The sequence below is a fragment of the Elephas maximus genome, chromosome 18 (assembly GCF_024166365.1).
Source record: "Elephas maximus indicus isolate mEleMax1 chromosome 18, mEleMax1 primary haplotype, whole genome shotgun sequence".
Lineage (NCBI taxonomy): Eukaryota > Metazoa > Chordata > Mammalia > Proboscidea > Elephantidae > Elephas > Elephas maximus.
In genome coordinates this window covers 21,605,912-21,621,803 of record NC_064836.1, presented here as the reverse complement: position 1 = coordinate 21,621,803, position 15,892 = coordinate 21,605,912, and the positions used below count along the sequence as shown (strand labels likewise).

The following is a 15,892-nucleotide window of genomic DNA, read 5'->3' as shown; positions in this document are numbered from 1 at the left end:
TCTAAACCTACAAACTAGGACCATTCTAAAATACCTTCAGATTGGCCTTATTTTGAAAACTCCTGTGTGGCCACTGTCCACTACAGTTTCAAGATGTTTTGAATTTTTTAAAAGAGAACAGAGTAACAGAAAAGTGAAACATAGCCAATAACATTAAAATGACAAAATCTTATTGAATTTTGATCATTTTAATAAATATATATCAAGAAAACCCACTTTATTACAACACATTCATATACAAGCATCTATCATCTAAGTTTTCAACATCAAATGTTAATCAAATATTGAAAATAAAGAACAAACATTACTAGACTATCGCTATAACACAAGAACATGTTTTCAACATCGGTCCTTGTGGACAATTGTCCAAATGATGATCCAACTCATACACTGTATGAATGAGACCTATATTTAATATTGATAGCAATAATAAAAAAGCTTTTATCTTGGAGAAATTGGGAGGACTTACTTATTTCCTCCATTTGGCACTTGGTTCCTGTGAAGTATTGTTTAAGGAGGCCTAAACCAATTAGTAACCTTGGCAATTGGAACACACTTTAGCAGAAGGAGTTAGCTGGAGTGGGAGGAAGGATGGTCAGAGGGGCACTCTGAACACTCTTGCAAATGTACAAATAAAAGAAATATTGAGAAAAATGTTGACCGAATACATAGTAACTGTTACAGATTGAGTCCCATTTCTCCAAAATAACTTTCCCAAAACTAGAATCTTTACATTCTTTAAGATAAAACCTTATTGACCACCACATCATTTATTAACATTGTGCTTCTTAATCAACAGCAAAAGTTGCATATAAAAAACCACATGCATTTATAATCTAAATGAGTGAAATGATACAAAACAGATTAAAGTATAATGCATGCCACAGGTTCATGAACTTCATTGGACAATGAAACAAAACGAAACAACCCAAAACCCAAAAAACCCAAACCCCAGCAACAGACTGTCACCATAGAAAAGCTCGAGCAGCTCGTTGTGATGGTTTCTAACAGCTCTCTCTATTGTTCCCTCTGTCCCTTTCCAAACATGCTAAATCCAAAAGCAATTGGGCATCAAAAATAAAGGAAGAACAGAGATGTTGAATCAAAAGTTGAATGCAATAGTTCAAAGTTAAACAGTTTTCAAACAATATTGATCCACCCTGTTTTTTACTTTTAATTTTAATTTTCCTGTTTGTTAAATCCCTGCTGTTAACTCTGATTTATCCTTAATTTTCACACTGGCAAAAATTAAGATAAAGTAAGGCACCAAAAATCGCCCTGTATAACACGTCTCTAAAAGCCTCATCACCCATCACAGGCCAGCCAGGAACTTGCAGGGATTACCCTCTCTGCTATTGTTGATTCCGCCCTAGACAGGTGTGCTTTACTATGTCCAGTCCTATTTCATCTGTCACAAAAGACTGTTAAATACAAATACTTAACAGCACCATGAAGCCATTTCACCTAGCTCCCCACCTTCAGTCATTTATTCAGAAAAAATACTGTATCATATAAAAGAAGCAGACATCCTTTGCTGGTTATATTGATTTGCTCACCAAGTAACTACCTAATTAATTGGCAAACATGTTGAATGTTCTTAACTAGTGACAGGCTCCTTGAGGGGGGAAACAATGGAAATATCACAATGGCACACTGTCCCCCAATCTAATCTACTGATCTTTTCTGTAAGAAAACTAAGATATATACTTTTAAGCATTGGGTCAACTGTTTTCTTGATAAAATCACCACGTTGGTAAGTAGCTCGCTGATGTCTACTGTACAGATGTTTTATGCAATCTGCTCTCCAGGCATTAAAGCGACACGGCACGTTCATGGCAGAATTTTATCAGTTGTACAAAACTATCAAATCCATTCCAAATAAAATTTATGAGAGCTAACCGGTCATGCTGTGCATGCTTCAAAGTCTCGGTGAAAAGATGGCTCATATCTTACTTGCTTTGCTGCAGCAGAGTTTGTTACTTGGTGAAGGCTCCTTTTTCCTCAAGGACTTTTTCCAAGACTCACTTACATTGTTTTTCTCATTACATCCAGTCTCAAAATAATCATAAAATTGGCCTTTGCACTCAAAAGCAAGGTCATTTCCCACAAGTTCATGGCTTGGGGGGCCACCATCCCTGTTGGTACCATTGTCGGCTTTCTCATCATTTAATTTGGCCTTTTCCTGAACACCAAGTGACCTGACATTAGTAATGAATATTTCATTGGCAGGTATCTGGCCATCACTCTTGTAAATAGGTGGTCTGCCTACATCAAAATCCACCTGGTGGGAACAACTCGGTAAAGGCAGAGGGGGAGAGGAAGAGGAAGATGAGGAGGAGGAAGAGGCAGTGGAGGCACTTCCGACATTAGCATTGACAGAAAGGGGTAAATTTAGATAGTGACTGCCACATTCTTGGTAAAAGCAGCAGGCATGAAACTTTTCACACTCCTCTTTGGCCATCCGCGGTCGTTTTCGGTAAGGACAGTCTTGAGCCATAAACCACTCTTGGGCAGAGGCGCCATTGAAAGAGCAGGCAGGAAAGCACCAGTTATTTTGCATGATAATTTCTCCATGGATCCTTTTCATCAAATTGTTTATAAGGACAGATCTTCGGAGGTATACTTCAGGATCATCGATAAACTTTAGCTTTTCTAAGGACATATAAAGGATGTGGGCTCGCTCCTCAAAAATCGAGATGGTCTACAAATCAAGAAAGGAAGAGAAAGCTTAGGAAAAGGACAATACACAAATATCATCACAGCCTATCTCTTTCTGGGTCTGGGAATGCTGTGGCCTTGTTTCCCCCAGGGTCATTTAGCTATGCTGCTGATGGCCCACTTTCCTCCCCTGGCCTTTTCTGACTGTGTCACCAAGCACAAGGGAATCCAGCCACACGCAGACCTCAGCAGCGTGACAGAAAGTCAGGTTGTTCATTCTTTTACGGCTCAATGAGGGGGGCTGCCAAAGCATATACAACAGATCTATGCTGTTAGAAGTCAGGAGAGCAGTTACTTTGGGGGGTGGGGAGGTAGTAAGTAGAAGGGGGCACAGGGGGCCTTCTGGGTTGCTAGTTATGTTTTGTCTCTTGATCTGGATGCTAACTACATGGGTATGTTTGCTTTGGGAAAATTCACCCAGCTGCAACATTATATTACTTGTGCTTTTGTGTGTGTGTCCTTGAGTGGCACAAATGGTTAGGCACTCAGCTGCCAACTGAAAGGTTGGCAGTTCCAGTCCACCCAGAGGCACCTTGGAAGAAAGGCCAGGTGATCTACTTCCAAAGAGTCAGCCATTAAAAACCCTATGAGTCCGTCAGTTCTACTCTGACACACGTGGGTTTGCCATGAATAAGGGTTGACTTGGCAGCAACTGGTTTGGGCTTGGGATACACACATATATATGTATACACACACACATATATCCATTGCTGTCCAGTTGATTCTGACTCCTAGTGACCCTATAGGACAGAGTAGAACTGTCCCATTAGATTTCCAAGGCTGTAATCTTTACGGAAACAGACTGCCACATCTTTCTCCCATGGAGCGGCCTTTGGGTTAGAACCACTGACTTTTCAGTTAGCAGGCAAGTGTTTAACCACTGTGTCACCAAGGCTCCTTATACACATACATATATACACATATACCACATATAGACTTTGCTTCAATAAAATGCTTTTAAAAAGATCCCAACATGTGGGTCTTAATGAGTATACTTAAATCCTTGGTCCAGCCACCAAGGAGCACAAGACCTGCCTTTCAGTCTTGCTCCTCTTTTACTCTCTGTGCTCCATGCTTGTAACTATCCTTGCTTGATGGGGGACAACAATAATTCATGAAGTTCAGGCTCTGACAGGGTATGTTAGCTGAAGGGCCAGGGGCTTCCTTTTTGTTTTTTCTTTCCAGTAATGTCATTGCCATACTTTTTTTTTTATTTTTTTTACTTTAGATGAAGGTTTACACAACTAACTAACTTCTCATTAAGCAGTTAGTACACATATTCTTTTATAACATTGGTTAGCAAACCCACGACATGTCAACACTCTTCCTTCTTGACCTTGGATTCCTTATTACCAGCTTTCCTATCCCCTCCTACCTTCTAGTCTTTGCCCCTGGGCTGGTGTGCCCTTTTAGTCTCGTTTTGTTTTATGGGCCTGTCTAATCTTCGGCTGAAGGGTGAACCTAGCAAGTGACTTCATTACTAAGCTAAAAGGGTGTCCAGGGGCCATACTCTTGGAGTTTCTCCAGTCTCTGTCAGGCCAGTAAGCCTGGTCTTTTTTTGTGAGTTAGAATTTCACTCTACATTTTTCTCCAGCTCTGTCCAGGACCCTCTATTTCGATAACTGTCAGAGCAGTTGGGTGGTGGTAGCTGGGCACCATCTAGCTATATTGGACTCGGTCTGGTGGAGGCTGTGGTAGTTGTGGTCCATTATTCCTTTGCACTAACCTTTCTCTTGTGTCTTTAGTTTTCTTTATTCTCCCTTGCTCCCAATGGGGTGAGAGGAGATGGGAGATGGCCGCTCACAAGCTTTTAAGACCCCAGACGCTACTCCCCAAAGTAGAATGTAGAACATATTCTTTATAAACTATGTTATGCCAGTTGGAGCTCCCATCACCTTGACCAGGCTTCCTTTTGGGACTGGGCAGAATGAGAAGATTCACTCCTGGGTGGTGGTTGCTATAAATCCAGTAGCAAATGGAAAACTGCTACAACCACAACACAGAAATTAAAAAGGAAATAAACTGCTGTGTCCCTGAGGCCAGCTCTTCCAGGTCATAAAAAAGCAAACTGGCAGCATAACCTGAGAAGCTGTGAACCAAACCAGCCCAGACTGACCACAGGCAGGACCTACACATGGAAAGAAAAGTCCCTCACCTGCCAAGACATCCTGGTGCCTTGTTATAAGCAACATCTACAGGACTAGGGGCCAAGAGGAGAAAGAGAGGAAGCTCAATTAAAAATATCCCCAGGATTTCAGGCAACTATGGTCTGGGTTATCCCTGGGTGGTGCAATTTGTTCAGAACTCGGCTGCTAACCAGGTTGGAGGTTCAAGTCCACCCAGAGGCACCTTGACAGAAAAGCCTGATGATCAACTTCTGAAAAATCAGCCACTGACAACCCTATGGAACACAGTTCCACTCTGACACACGTGGGGTCATCACGAGTCGGGATCAACTGACCAGCATCTGATCAGCATCTGGTATACCCTCCATGACTATTAAATCAGCAGATAACTTTTGAAAAAAGATCATGATAAGGAAAAACAATGGATATTTCAAAAGTTTAGATGGCCAGTTTCATAATTCTACATACCTTCCCAATCCTGTTATTTTCTTCCTATACATCAAAAATATTTGCTTTGGTCCTTTTTTGGGAATGAGTTATGTATTTTAATAAAGTATGCAATTAATATACAGTGAAGTACATGTTTCCACTTTCATGAACATATTCAAGTGTTTGTGAGTCCACCCCTAAGAGGTTAGGAAGAGCTGTGAGTTACCACACTCCCAAGGGGGCACACACGGAAGGGGGCTGAGCACACACAGGCAGGCAGAGCTGGGGATGGGGAGGCGGGGCGGGAAGCATATCAGAAAAGAACAGGTACATTTCTGTGCATGTAAAAGTACAGGATAACCATAACACTTGATGCCACTTGAGAAAAATTAAATCCTAAGTAAAAAAGACATTTCTTGGATTATTTAATTTTGGTTAGAGGAGCTCTTGCTGGCTCTTTCTTAAACTACTTCACAAAAAATAACACAGCACCCAAAAAAGTGACAACGATTAATGTGGCTCTGCTAAGAACTGGCTCATTTTCATTGCTTGGAAGGAACAATTTAATTTCTGGAAATGGATCAAGCAATGGTTACTAAGTATCTTAAACTCTTAATAAAAATAATGACTATTTAAAAAAACATACTTTATGGCTACAGCTGCTGAGTGGTGGGTGAAAATCCTCTTCTTCCACATACTTCCTCTTAAAGTATGTGATCTTGGATGTTGTTACAGGATTTGAAATTCCCCTGAAATGTGATCCTGTGGTAATAAATCAGATATGACAAATGATACGCAGTTTGCCAGAGGTTCTCCAAATAAAATATTTTCCTTCTAGAGGATAACTGAGTTGCATATTTGTCTGTACATGTTGTGATTAAAAATAAACATTTGTCTTAGTAGTTGCTATCATACGGAATCCTGGGACTCAGGCTGAGCAAGGACTTCTAGTCAACTACAGAGAAAAATGACATATCTCAGGATTTAATGAATACTCAGTATATTAATTCCAAGCACAGGTAAACAGCAAAACCCAAAAAGGGGAGGAGTTCACAACTAAGGTAATATTAGTACTTATGCAAATTGTTTAATTAAATCTATGATAATATAACAGCACTGTTCAAATGTATCCATCTTTATCTATAACCACTGATGATCAACCAGCTTTAAAATATTATAGGCTCTAGGCAAGTAAACAAATGGTTATCTGCACACTGGAGTTATAACAGACTATGCCTTCTTTCAAAATATGAAATTTAAAATTTTTAAATTTAAAATTCAAATGTTGGGCAACTAAAGTCTGTTTCACCCTCAAAAATGTTAACCATGAATAAAAGCAAAGTCTGGTTTTTTTAAAGGCCAGAGCTTTTACTCTTTTTTAGCAAAACTAACTTCACTGGGCTTCTGTTTTACTTTTTTTTTTTTTTTTATATAACTGCTACTATACAAAAATCCAAAGGAACTTAGACTATAAGAATAGTCAGGAACAACACATTTTTACCTTTCTGGCTTTAAAGTTTTTTTTTTCCCTACAGTGCTGAAGCCAATTTTGTGCATAACAAAGAGAAAGGACACATAGCCTCTGGACCCAAGTGTAGATTCTTTTAAGTCTCGTGGGACAGAGATTTCATTGTAAAACCATATGGTCCCACAGGGTGGAAAACCAAAACCCAAACCAGAGCTTGAAAATCTGGCTTGGTTTTCTTTAAAATAGAGAAGCAGGACTTACACAGAAAGCAGCAGCACAGGTAGATGCAGATTTGGATGCAATTTAAATGTCACCTCCGGTCCTCTCCCTGAAGCCCCTGCTCGGTTCTGAGCGGGGCAGAGGCAGCCAGGGAAGGCCCAAGAATGCGAGCTCTCTCCACTCAGAAGGGCACCCCGGACACCACCTACTGCCTACCAGTCTGGCCACAGAGGGCAGCATGGGAAGGTCGAGGGCAGTACCTGCCAGCGGGGGACTGGCTCCCCGGTCTCCCTGCAGAGGGGCCTGTGCTGGCCCCGGGGAGCTCGGGCCTCCGTAGCTGTCAGCCTCCCATAGTGTTTGGTACCCAGCAATTTCGGCAGCTCCTTCCGAGACAATGGGCTCGCAAAATCTATTCATGGACAGAACCAGAGTCATCGCTGACAGCCTCAGATCTGAAAAAAAAGGAAAACAGCCCCCATCAGGAGCAAGCCTGGGGATGGCCTTGGCAGCTTCATTCCTTTGCTTTGAGCAAACTTTTACTTCTCAGTCCTCTCCTTTGCCCAGAAACATTTTATTATTTTTTCAAAGAAAACCTCAGCAAATTCTCGTGCTACTATTAGCTCAGCCTCTGTGTTCAGCAATCTGCACTTCATGGGCGGATCTTTAAAACCCATTTCTTATTGTTCTCAGATTCCCTTCAGCCCTCTTCGAAACAGCTGCTTTGCCTCCTAAACACATTTTCCTCCTGACCTTCCTGCAGAAAATGTACTGCTAAGAGGCAGGGCCAAAACCCTTACGCTTCCTTTCTATTAATAAGGCAAAATCAATTTTCTAGTCAATCCCCCAGGAGTCTCCTTTGATGAAAATCTGCTAATCAATCAAAAAGAATAAAGGACAGGGTCTGCACCGTGATCCCAACCGATGCTCAGGTTCACATTCTGCTCCACTGCCCCCGACCCTCCTCCTCTTCTGCAGGGCCAGGCCCTCTACAGCATTCTGGGGCACCCTCCACTTTCTTCTCCCAAAGAGAAGCAGACAGAGAGACACTTGGTAGTTGTTTCCACCAGCCCTGATTGGACTGAATTGGATCTGCCTCCAGTCAAAACACTGTGAGATGAAGACAGAAAATTGGCTCCAGTTTCAAGCCGTGAGTTGCAGTCCCACAGGAGCCAAGTACAACATCAACGGAGCCCGCAGAATATTAAACAGGAGCCAGGGCTCTGGGGCCAGAGGAAGCCGACACCTCTTTACACTGCAAAGCCTAGACACCAGGCAGCAACTTTCCAAGAGGCAACATACCACTGCCCTTCTCTCCAGTTTACGCCCTGAACGCAGGCCTGCAAGGAGACTTGGAAGCCTCGGGCTCTGTGTCATGCCTGGGGACCCTGCAGCGCTCATGTGGTGGGGCCGTTTCCATGGGGCTCTGTTTCTTCCCTTGGCTCTAAGTAGGGCTCAGGGTAGGGTCAAAAGTGAGTTCACAGTGGTTACCAGGGGCTGGTGGGAGGAAGAGGAAAGGAAGACAAAATACTTAGGGGACACTTCTGTTAAGAGAGATGGGAAAATTTGGGACTGGTTAGGGTGATGGTTAACAACATGATGATCATAATTAATGTCACTGAATCGTACATGTGAAGATTATTGATGTGGCTCCTATTTAATATCCTGCCTGCTCTGTTGATGTTTACCGCAATAAAATTTCTTTTGTAAGTGAATTCAAGGGACAAGAGGGTGGGATACTGTAGGCAAAAGACCCAGCAGAGACCACAACAGAGCAGCCTCAATGCTTCGCTAACTGCTAACTCCTTTAGGGGACCAAAACCTCCACTATCCCACTTTGTGGTTTAAAGAACTGTCAGATGGAGTGATGTCAGGCCTGCTTTCTTAAGACTGACTGTCTTTCAAATATATGCTAAGGGTCTAATTCTTACTTTCTTCTCCGAATACAGTTTGTAATGCTTTTGGGAAAGGGTGAATCTACCATTGTCTTATGGGAGACTATCATTACCTACATGTTATAACAGGGTCCACTTCCAGGTGCAGGGCGGGAAAACACCAGAGTAAAGGGAGACAGCTTCATTAAAGTGACAGCGTACTGCTGGCTAACAGAGGAGCTCTTGACAGCAACGACTCCATCCTTCACCCAGGCTTCTCTCTGAGGTCCCAAACTCTGTCCCAACCTTGCTGAAGGATGAAGCAAGGTTGGGTCAAATAGCCTTCTGAAAGACAGAGGAGTGTCCATGTCAGTGGCTGGAATGAGGACTCAGCTAACCCCTTGTCTTTTAAGATGCCTCGACTCGACGGCAGCGGGTATTTAGCGGGTACGGCACCTCTAAAGAGACAGCAGCAAGAATTCATTAAAACATGTTATCACAAGAGAACAAGAGAAGTTCAATTAGTTCTCTATAAAAAAAAATTTTTTTTTTTTATTAAGAAATGGTGGGCCATGCCACTTATTTTGCTCTTTGAGTCATCAACCATGAAATTCAGCCAACACTGATTTAACAAACTAGGCTATTCTGTCTACCAACCCTCAAACTCAGCATCCATGCAAGGTATCAAAACTTATGATCCTTGATTCCCCGGAAGACTCTCACGAAAGGATCCAATTTCTTCACCTATTCTAAGAGACAGTTGTATCAGGTAATGTTATTGCCAGGAGCAAATGGATCACAGCTTTTTATTAGATTCAGTAGTCTTCTCTTAGTGCTTACAATATTTTCCAGCTTGAAATTTACACTCACTTTTACGCTGGATTCTGGGAAACAGATTCAATCTTTTTGCCTGTGTAGAACTTTTATTACATATAAACAAAAACAGGCTGATGAATCCACGCCCCTTAAGAAAGTAAAGCATCTGCAGGCCTCTAGCGGCAATTATCTTTGTTTAATAGGACACTATATGGATCCTGTGCTGTTTTATGTTAGTCAAGAGTTTGTTTATATTTTAATGGCTTATTGTTGGAGCTTTTTTGGTTGTTAAGGATTTCAGTGTTCCTATTTGTTAGCACTGTTTCCAGCACATTAAATTTTATCATTAAGTTATGTATGTGAATTTGGAACTTGGCATAATCATTTTTATCTTGGGTATTTCTTTTCTTTACAATATCTAATTTCAGTAACTTTTTCTGTTTTTAATTGGAAACTTCTATACACAAAATCTTAAACTGGAGAGTGTAAGTTCTGTAAGTGATTTATGTAAGTCTGAATAAAACATGAATGAACTGGAATTATTTGGGAGCAGGGAGATTTTGCAATTGAGTCTTACAGTGGGACATTAAATTAAGAAGGCAGGCTCAACGTTCATGAAAAATTGGAATCCAGAGTGTTAAGCACCAGTGTTTCACATGATTATTTGTATTATATGTACAGATCCAAACTATTACTCTCTGTACGATGATATTTACATTATAATTTTGCTACCGAACTCAGAAGTTCATGTCCATAAAATTATGTGCTGTTAATATTAAAAAGATCCACAAAGATGTATATTTATGGCAAAAAAAATTTTTTTAACATCAGTGGTAAGTGGATTCAAAAGGAGGGTGTTAACGTGTGTTGCGTCTATAACCTGTAACCAAACCCGTTGCCGTGGAAAGGATTCTGACTCATAGTGACCCTACAGAACACAGCAGAACTGCCCCATACGGTTTCCAAGGAGCGACTGGTGGAATTGAACTGCCGACCTTTTGGTTAGCAGCTGTAGCTCTTAACCTCTAACTCATGAGGGTTAAAAAAAAAAAAACCTAACTCTTTACGTTTAGGCTCCTGCAGGTCTATTTTATAAGCCAGATGAATGTAATGGAATGACACCTCAAGCATTCCCAGAAGAATGAGGGCTAAAATGTCAGGCTTTTCCAGCAGATATTCATAGTACAGTTACCTGGCATGTCTACATAATTTGGTTTTTTCAGATGAGTTGGGCTTATTCTTACCCCAGCCGCCATGATGATGCTAATAGAAGTGGCTGACAAACAGCACAGGGTATCCCAGATTCCTGGTCAGCTTTAGTCTAAAGGGGTTCCTGGTCATTCTTCACTCTCCCCCTACATCACTGGTAATTAGAGGACATTTTATTAAAAGCATCAGGGCAGCTGGAGTTCTGACTCCAGTAGTGAAAAGGAGAGAAGGAAAGGGTTGGTATTTCCACTTCCTTTTTGACACTCCCAGTCTTAAGTATCCTGCCCAGATGGAATCAAGCCCCTGAACTCAACCTTGTCGGTGACAAGATTTCAACAGTTTGTCCAGCTTTTGGTGGTGGTGGTGGTGGTGGTGGTGGGATGAGCAAGGGCAGTGCCGAATCCTTCAATCCTTCTAAGCTGACAGAAGCATTCTCTGCCAGTCCCAGCAGTGCACCTGTCTACCTCGGGGAGTACATTTCTCAGCTGCAGCCCCTGGAGGTCAGGAGCCTTCAGGTCGGATCCTGGGGCTGGGAATGTGGATCCAGGGTCTGAGGGGAGCTAGGGAGGCCCGGATGGCCAAACCCTGGCGCTGGCTCTCCCCAGACCAAACCTAACAGGAAAGTCCGAGGTTTGGAAGACCGACCCCTGCGGGAGGGCGGCGGCCACCTTGTCCTGCGTACCCCACAGACACACCCCCGGGGGTCGGTGCTGCAGCCCCTCACCCCTCTCCAGGGTGGGGAGCAGCGCCCGCCTGGGCGCCGTCCACAGGGGAAAGTAAACAACACCCCCAAGTGTCTGGGAACAAAGGGCAAGTTGTCTTTACGCGGTGCGGGAGCCGTGTGCCTCTTCTGAAGAATAACAGCTATTATTTTTCTTACTCTCTTTATTTTCTTTCTTTCTTCTTCCCTTTTTTTTTTTTAAGACAAGTTTTCTTCTAAGGGAAATAAACAGCAAAGGTAGAATTCCAAGGAAATGACTCACGGCGTTGGCAGGGCTCTGGCGAGGCTGGCCCGGGCCCCGCGCTCCAGTCCGCAGCAGACGCCGGCCCGGCCCTCCCTCCCTTGCCGGCCAAGTCCACTCAGAGTCCGCGGCCACGGGAGCGCCCTTCGCGCCCGGAGAACCGGGGCCCGAGGAAGCTGCCCGCGCCGCCCGCGGGCATCCGTCCTGTCCCCGCCACCCGCAGCCCCGGCCGCTCTCCCCCCATCCCCGCGGCACCGGCGGGCATTCCGGAAAGTTGCTGAGACCGAGGAGGCGGGAGGGAGGAAGGGAGGAGAGAGGCGGAGGCGTGGACCGGCGGGCAGCAGCCTCAGCCCGCCGGGGAGGTGAGCTGAGGACAGAGAAGCCGCCGCCGCCCGCAGCGCGGCTCGGCTGACGGGGAGGAAGGTGCGGGGGCGGAGGTGGCGGGGGACAGAACGTGTCAGCTTCTGCAGCGATTCCTTTTTCTTGCAAACGCGCGCTCCTGACATCGACCATCCCTCCCTCCCCACCTGCTAATCGCCGCGGCGTCCAGACCTAGGGGCATCCCGGATACGGGCCCCCGTCCGCTAGGATGGGGGACTAGGGAGACCGAGGTCCCACCAGAGGTGCGGTTTCCACCCGCCCCTAGACTCGGCTATGTCCGCGCGGGCAGCAACCGAAGCAGCCCTCAAGGCGGCGGCGACTCCTGCCCGGGAAAGGCGCCACGGCGCGCGCCGGCCCAGGGAGAAACCCAGGCCGCCCCCGGCCCCGCCCGGGCTGGTGCGAGTCCACGCGGTGTCTCCGGCGCAGCGCTGGGGGCAGGCGCGCGGGAGGCCGCGTGGATGTCGGTCGGCACGAGCCCTCACCCCGGGGACCGGCCCTCGCCCTCCGCCGCTCCGGCCTCCTGCCCCCGCGGCCCGCTCCCGGCCTGTCTCTTACCGCGGGGTCAGCGAGGAGGCGGCGGCCGCAGCGCTCCAGCTCCCGCTTGTCCGCTCTGGGCGCGGCACCAGCCGGCCGCCCGTGCGCTCGCGCCAGTCCCCGCGCGGCGGCCGGGTAAGAGGTGGCGGTTGGTGCGCCCAGGCGAGCGTCCCGGCAGGTCCCGCCGCCGCGTCTGGGGCGCCGCGCCGCCGTCGCTGCAGACGGTTACGGTAATGAGCGGCTCTGTCTAGCGAGGAGCATGTGAAACCCGTCAATCCTGTTTGCCATTTCCCCGTGGATTTCCGAGGAGAGGTTCTGCAGGATGCCCCCAGGGCGAGAGAGGGAACATGACAAGAGAGCCCGCTCTCCCTCCCTCCCTCCGCTCCCGCCGCCGCCGCCGCCGCTCCTCAGGCAGCACACCGGGCGCCTTCCCCTCACCCCCACCCCAGCCCGCCCCCTGCCTCCTTCCCGCCCTCCCTCCTCTCTCTCCTCCCCTCTCCTCCCGGTGCCCGGGGACACGCCGGCCCAGCTCCAGCCCGCAGACCAGACCCCACGCGCTCCAGGGCTCCAGCCCTAGCCCTGAAGGCTTGGCCTCAGCCAAATAATGTGTTCACTCTGCAACCTTCTGGGATGTCTTTTTTTAATTTGGTCTAGTTTTGGGCCGTGTGTGTGTGTGTGTAAAAAACTGGTGTGTGTGTGTGTGATTAAAAAAAAAACTGTGCCTTTCCCACCCTTTGCAAAAGACTTTTCTTCTCCTTCGCCACAGCAAACGGAGATGAGAAACAGATGTCTTTGCAGGACCAAACAGTTACTCTCCCCTCGCCGCCTGCCCTCGCCTGCTCCCCTCCTGAGCTGCGTTTGTATAAAGAAGCAATCTTGGTCCTGCTGCAACTTGAATTGGCAAATCTTTCTGGGTGGGGAGCCTCCAGGGAAAACCGCCCCCCCCCAAAAAAAAAGTAATAAAGGAGGTTGTCTTTTGTCAAGGGAAGTGTAATTTAAGCCCTGGGATCACATTAGTTTGCAAATAGTTATTCTCCCTTGAACTGGGCTCAACTGGGGTTTGTTTTCTGAAACATTAATTCATAACTTCTGTCTAGGGACCCCTCCATAGTCGAGATGGGTCATTTCAGGTGTAATGAATGCAGAGGCTTAGAAGGCATAAAAAAAAAAAAAAGAAGGCATAGACCTAATAAAGTCAGGGGAAGACACCTGCGCAGAAGTGTTTCAAAGACTATAATGTTTGTTTACTGCTACTATGCCAGATGTGCTAAATATAACACTTCTTTAAAACAGTGATCCTCCGACTGTGAAAAATCCAACCTCTTGCTGCCTGGCACCCTAGGAATCAAGGAGACACACAGACTGAAAACCAGGGAGGAAAGGAATGAGATCAAGGATGAGGATTAGCATCTGCAAATTGAACTCTATCTAATTTGCATGTTTATTTCTTAGAATTGTAATTAAATTTGCGTAATAAATGTTTTCCATTTCATTTGTACACTTAAAATTTGGGAGACTGACATACAGTTAAGTGAATTTTTTTTTAAAGCACGTGGTTTATTCAATAACACAGCAAACAAATATTAAACGTAATTAGAACTAATCTGTTTTGAAGTTATTTTTGTTGAACTTTGTACATTAAAGACTCTCAAAGGTTTTCTGGGTATTAGAAAGCTGAGAAAAGGCAATTATGCTGCAAACCGACTAACCCGACAGACTTTCAGAAGCATTATTTCATTTTTTCCAGAAGACATTCCAGGGTTGCATGTCTAAAATTGGGAATTGGGCATCTTGACTTTATTCTGAGCCATACTAAATTGCATTGGCCCATGCACCATGTAGGCTGATGGATTAAGAATTGCAGTGATGCCATTTTGTGCAATCAATGGGAACTCCGTGCCCTGATTTAGGGTAGAATACAATCCTCATATTGTGGGTAAGGAGGGTAAGAAAGGGCACAAGGGCATTTAAAGCAGGGCAAGTACTTGAAAACCAAAATCAGTATCTAAAACTAGTTAGTGTCTAACTCAAATAAGGAAGTAAATATTTGGGCTTAGAGGCATGGCTTATTACTGTTTTTATCTCTCTATATTAAAGTTTTATGGCATTTAAAGGACTATGGGGGACATCCCCACATACACTTACTTGGCTATGTCAAAATACATAAAACCAAAAGGAGCAAATTAAGCATAAAATTGAGAAATAAGATGAGACTAAGTAACAGCATGGGTTGCACTGGCATCTTTGCAGCTTTGGCTCTGAGAAACAAGCCTTCTGGGAAATTGCATTGCCCTTGGGTGGGAGGACTCTGCGCTTTAATGTTATACAAAATGACATCATAACACAAGTATCAAATCATTGTACTTCACAGCACCCTTGTGGATCTGAGTATGAACTTGACCCTATCCTGTTTGGATACCTTAGGTTAGCATGTTTTATTGATAGCTTTCCCTGCCCTGCTTTTAATCTCAGGCTTAATGTTTTCTGAAATTCAATGCCCAACTGTTGACATCATGAACCCGTGTCTACAAGTAGAAAAGGCAGTTAAGTTTTCACTGAATGAGAAACATCATTTAAGCATTTAAGGTGAGTTGGCAGTGGTTATGGCACAGGAAAAGAAATAACTAAATCAATAATGAAATGTTTGAAATGAGTGAATGCAATTTATAATGAAGTTACGATATCCAACCTGAGAACTATGAGGTCATTACCTTGGGATATGTTTGCATATGTGTGTGTAGGAAGTTCTGAGATAGAAGTTTGATTATAAAACTTAAAATAACTTGATCTGCAGATTCACGGAAGGTAGTGATTGTTTTTCTTCAGTGAACAGAGTGCCAGACTTAAAACTGCTGAAATACATTTTGCAAAAATGTTTTATCATTGGAAAGGGGCATTTAACAAGAAAAATTTTACGTAAGCAGACTGATGAGGACATGATGCCCATTTGGATTAATGAAAAGCCTGAATTTCTAGCTTTTTATTTGAAAATGTGCAACCTCTTTACAGCAAAAAGAGTCATCTATACTCAATCTCTCTTATTCCTCTTCTCCCCATTCTCGGACCCTCTCCATTTAGGCTTTCATCCACCACTCCATCGAACCTGCCATTGTCAATGTCACCAATGATCTCAATTTTGCTAAATTCAAAGGTCATTTA

General features: G+C 44.7%; 1 protein-coding gene across 1 annotated transcript; it reads right to left on the bottom strand.

Moving 5' to 3' along the window:
• Nucleotides 1-216: 216 nt before the first annotated feature.
• SERTAD4 (SERTA domain containing 4) lies at nucleotides 217-13,101 on the bottom strand. The gene is made up of 5 exons (XM_049858284.1): nucleotides 12,755-13,101; nucleotides 8,970-9,176; nucleotides 7,221-7,412; nucleotides 5,920-6,035; nucleotides 217-2,701 (listed from the first exon to the last, which is right to left on the bottom strand). Exons 3-5 carry the CDS (start codon nucleotides 7,393-7,395, stop codon nucleotides 1,943-1,945), a joined length of 1,050 nt encoding a protein of 349 aa, XP_049714241.1. The 5' UTR covers nucleotides 7,396-7,412; nucleotides 8,970-9,176; nucleotides 12,755-13,101; the 3' UTR covers nucleotides 217-1,942.
• Between the last annotated feature and the right edge of the window lie 2,791 nt (nucleotides 13,102-15,892).

What these genes read in the sequence shown, in the direction of transcription:
- SERTAD4 (XM_049858284.1), bottom strand. Translation starts at nt 7,395, where the DNA reads ATGACTCTGGTTCTGTCCATGAATAGATTTTGCGAGCCCATTGTCTCG. An exon ending in AGCCAGTCCCCCGCTGGCAG is followed by an intron (nt 6,036 to 7,220) that starts GTACTGCCCTCG and finishes TTATTACCACAG; the next exon opens with GATCACATTTCAGGGGAATT. An exon ending in TCAGCAGCTGTAGCCATAAA is followed by an intron (nt 2,702 to 5,919) that starts GTATGTTTTTTT and finishes CTTGATTTGTAG; the next exon opens with ACCATCTCGATTTTTGAGGA.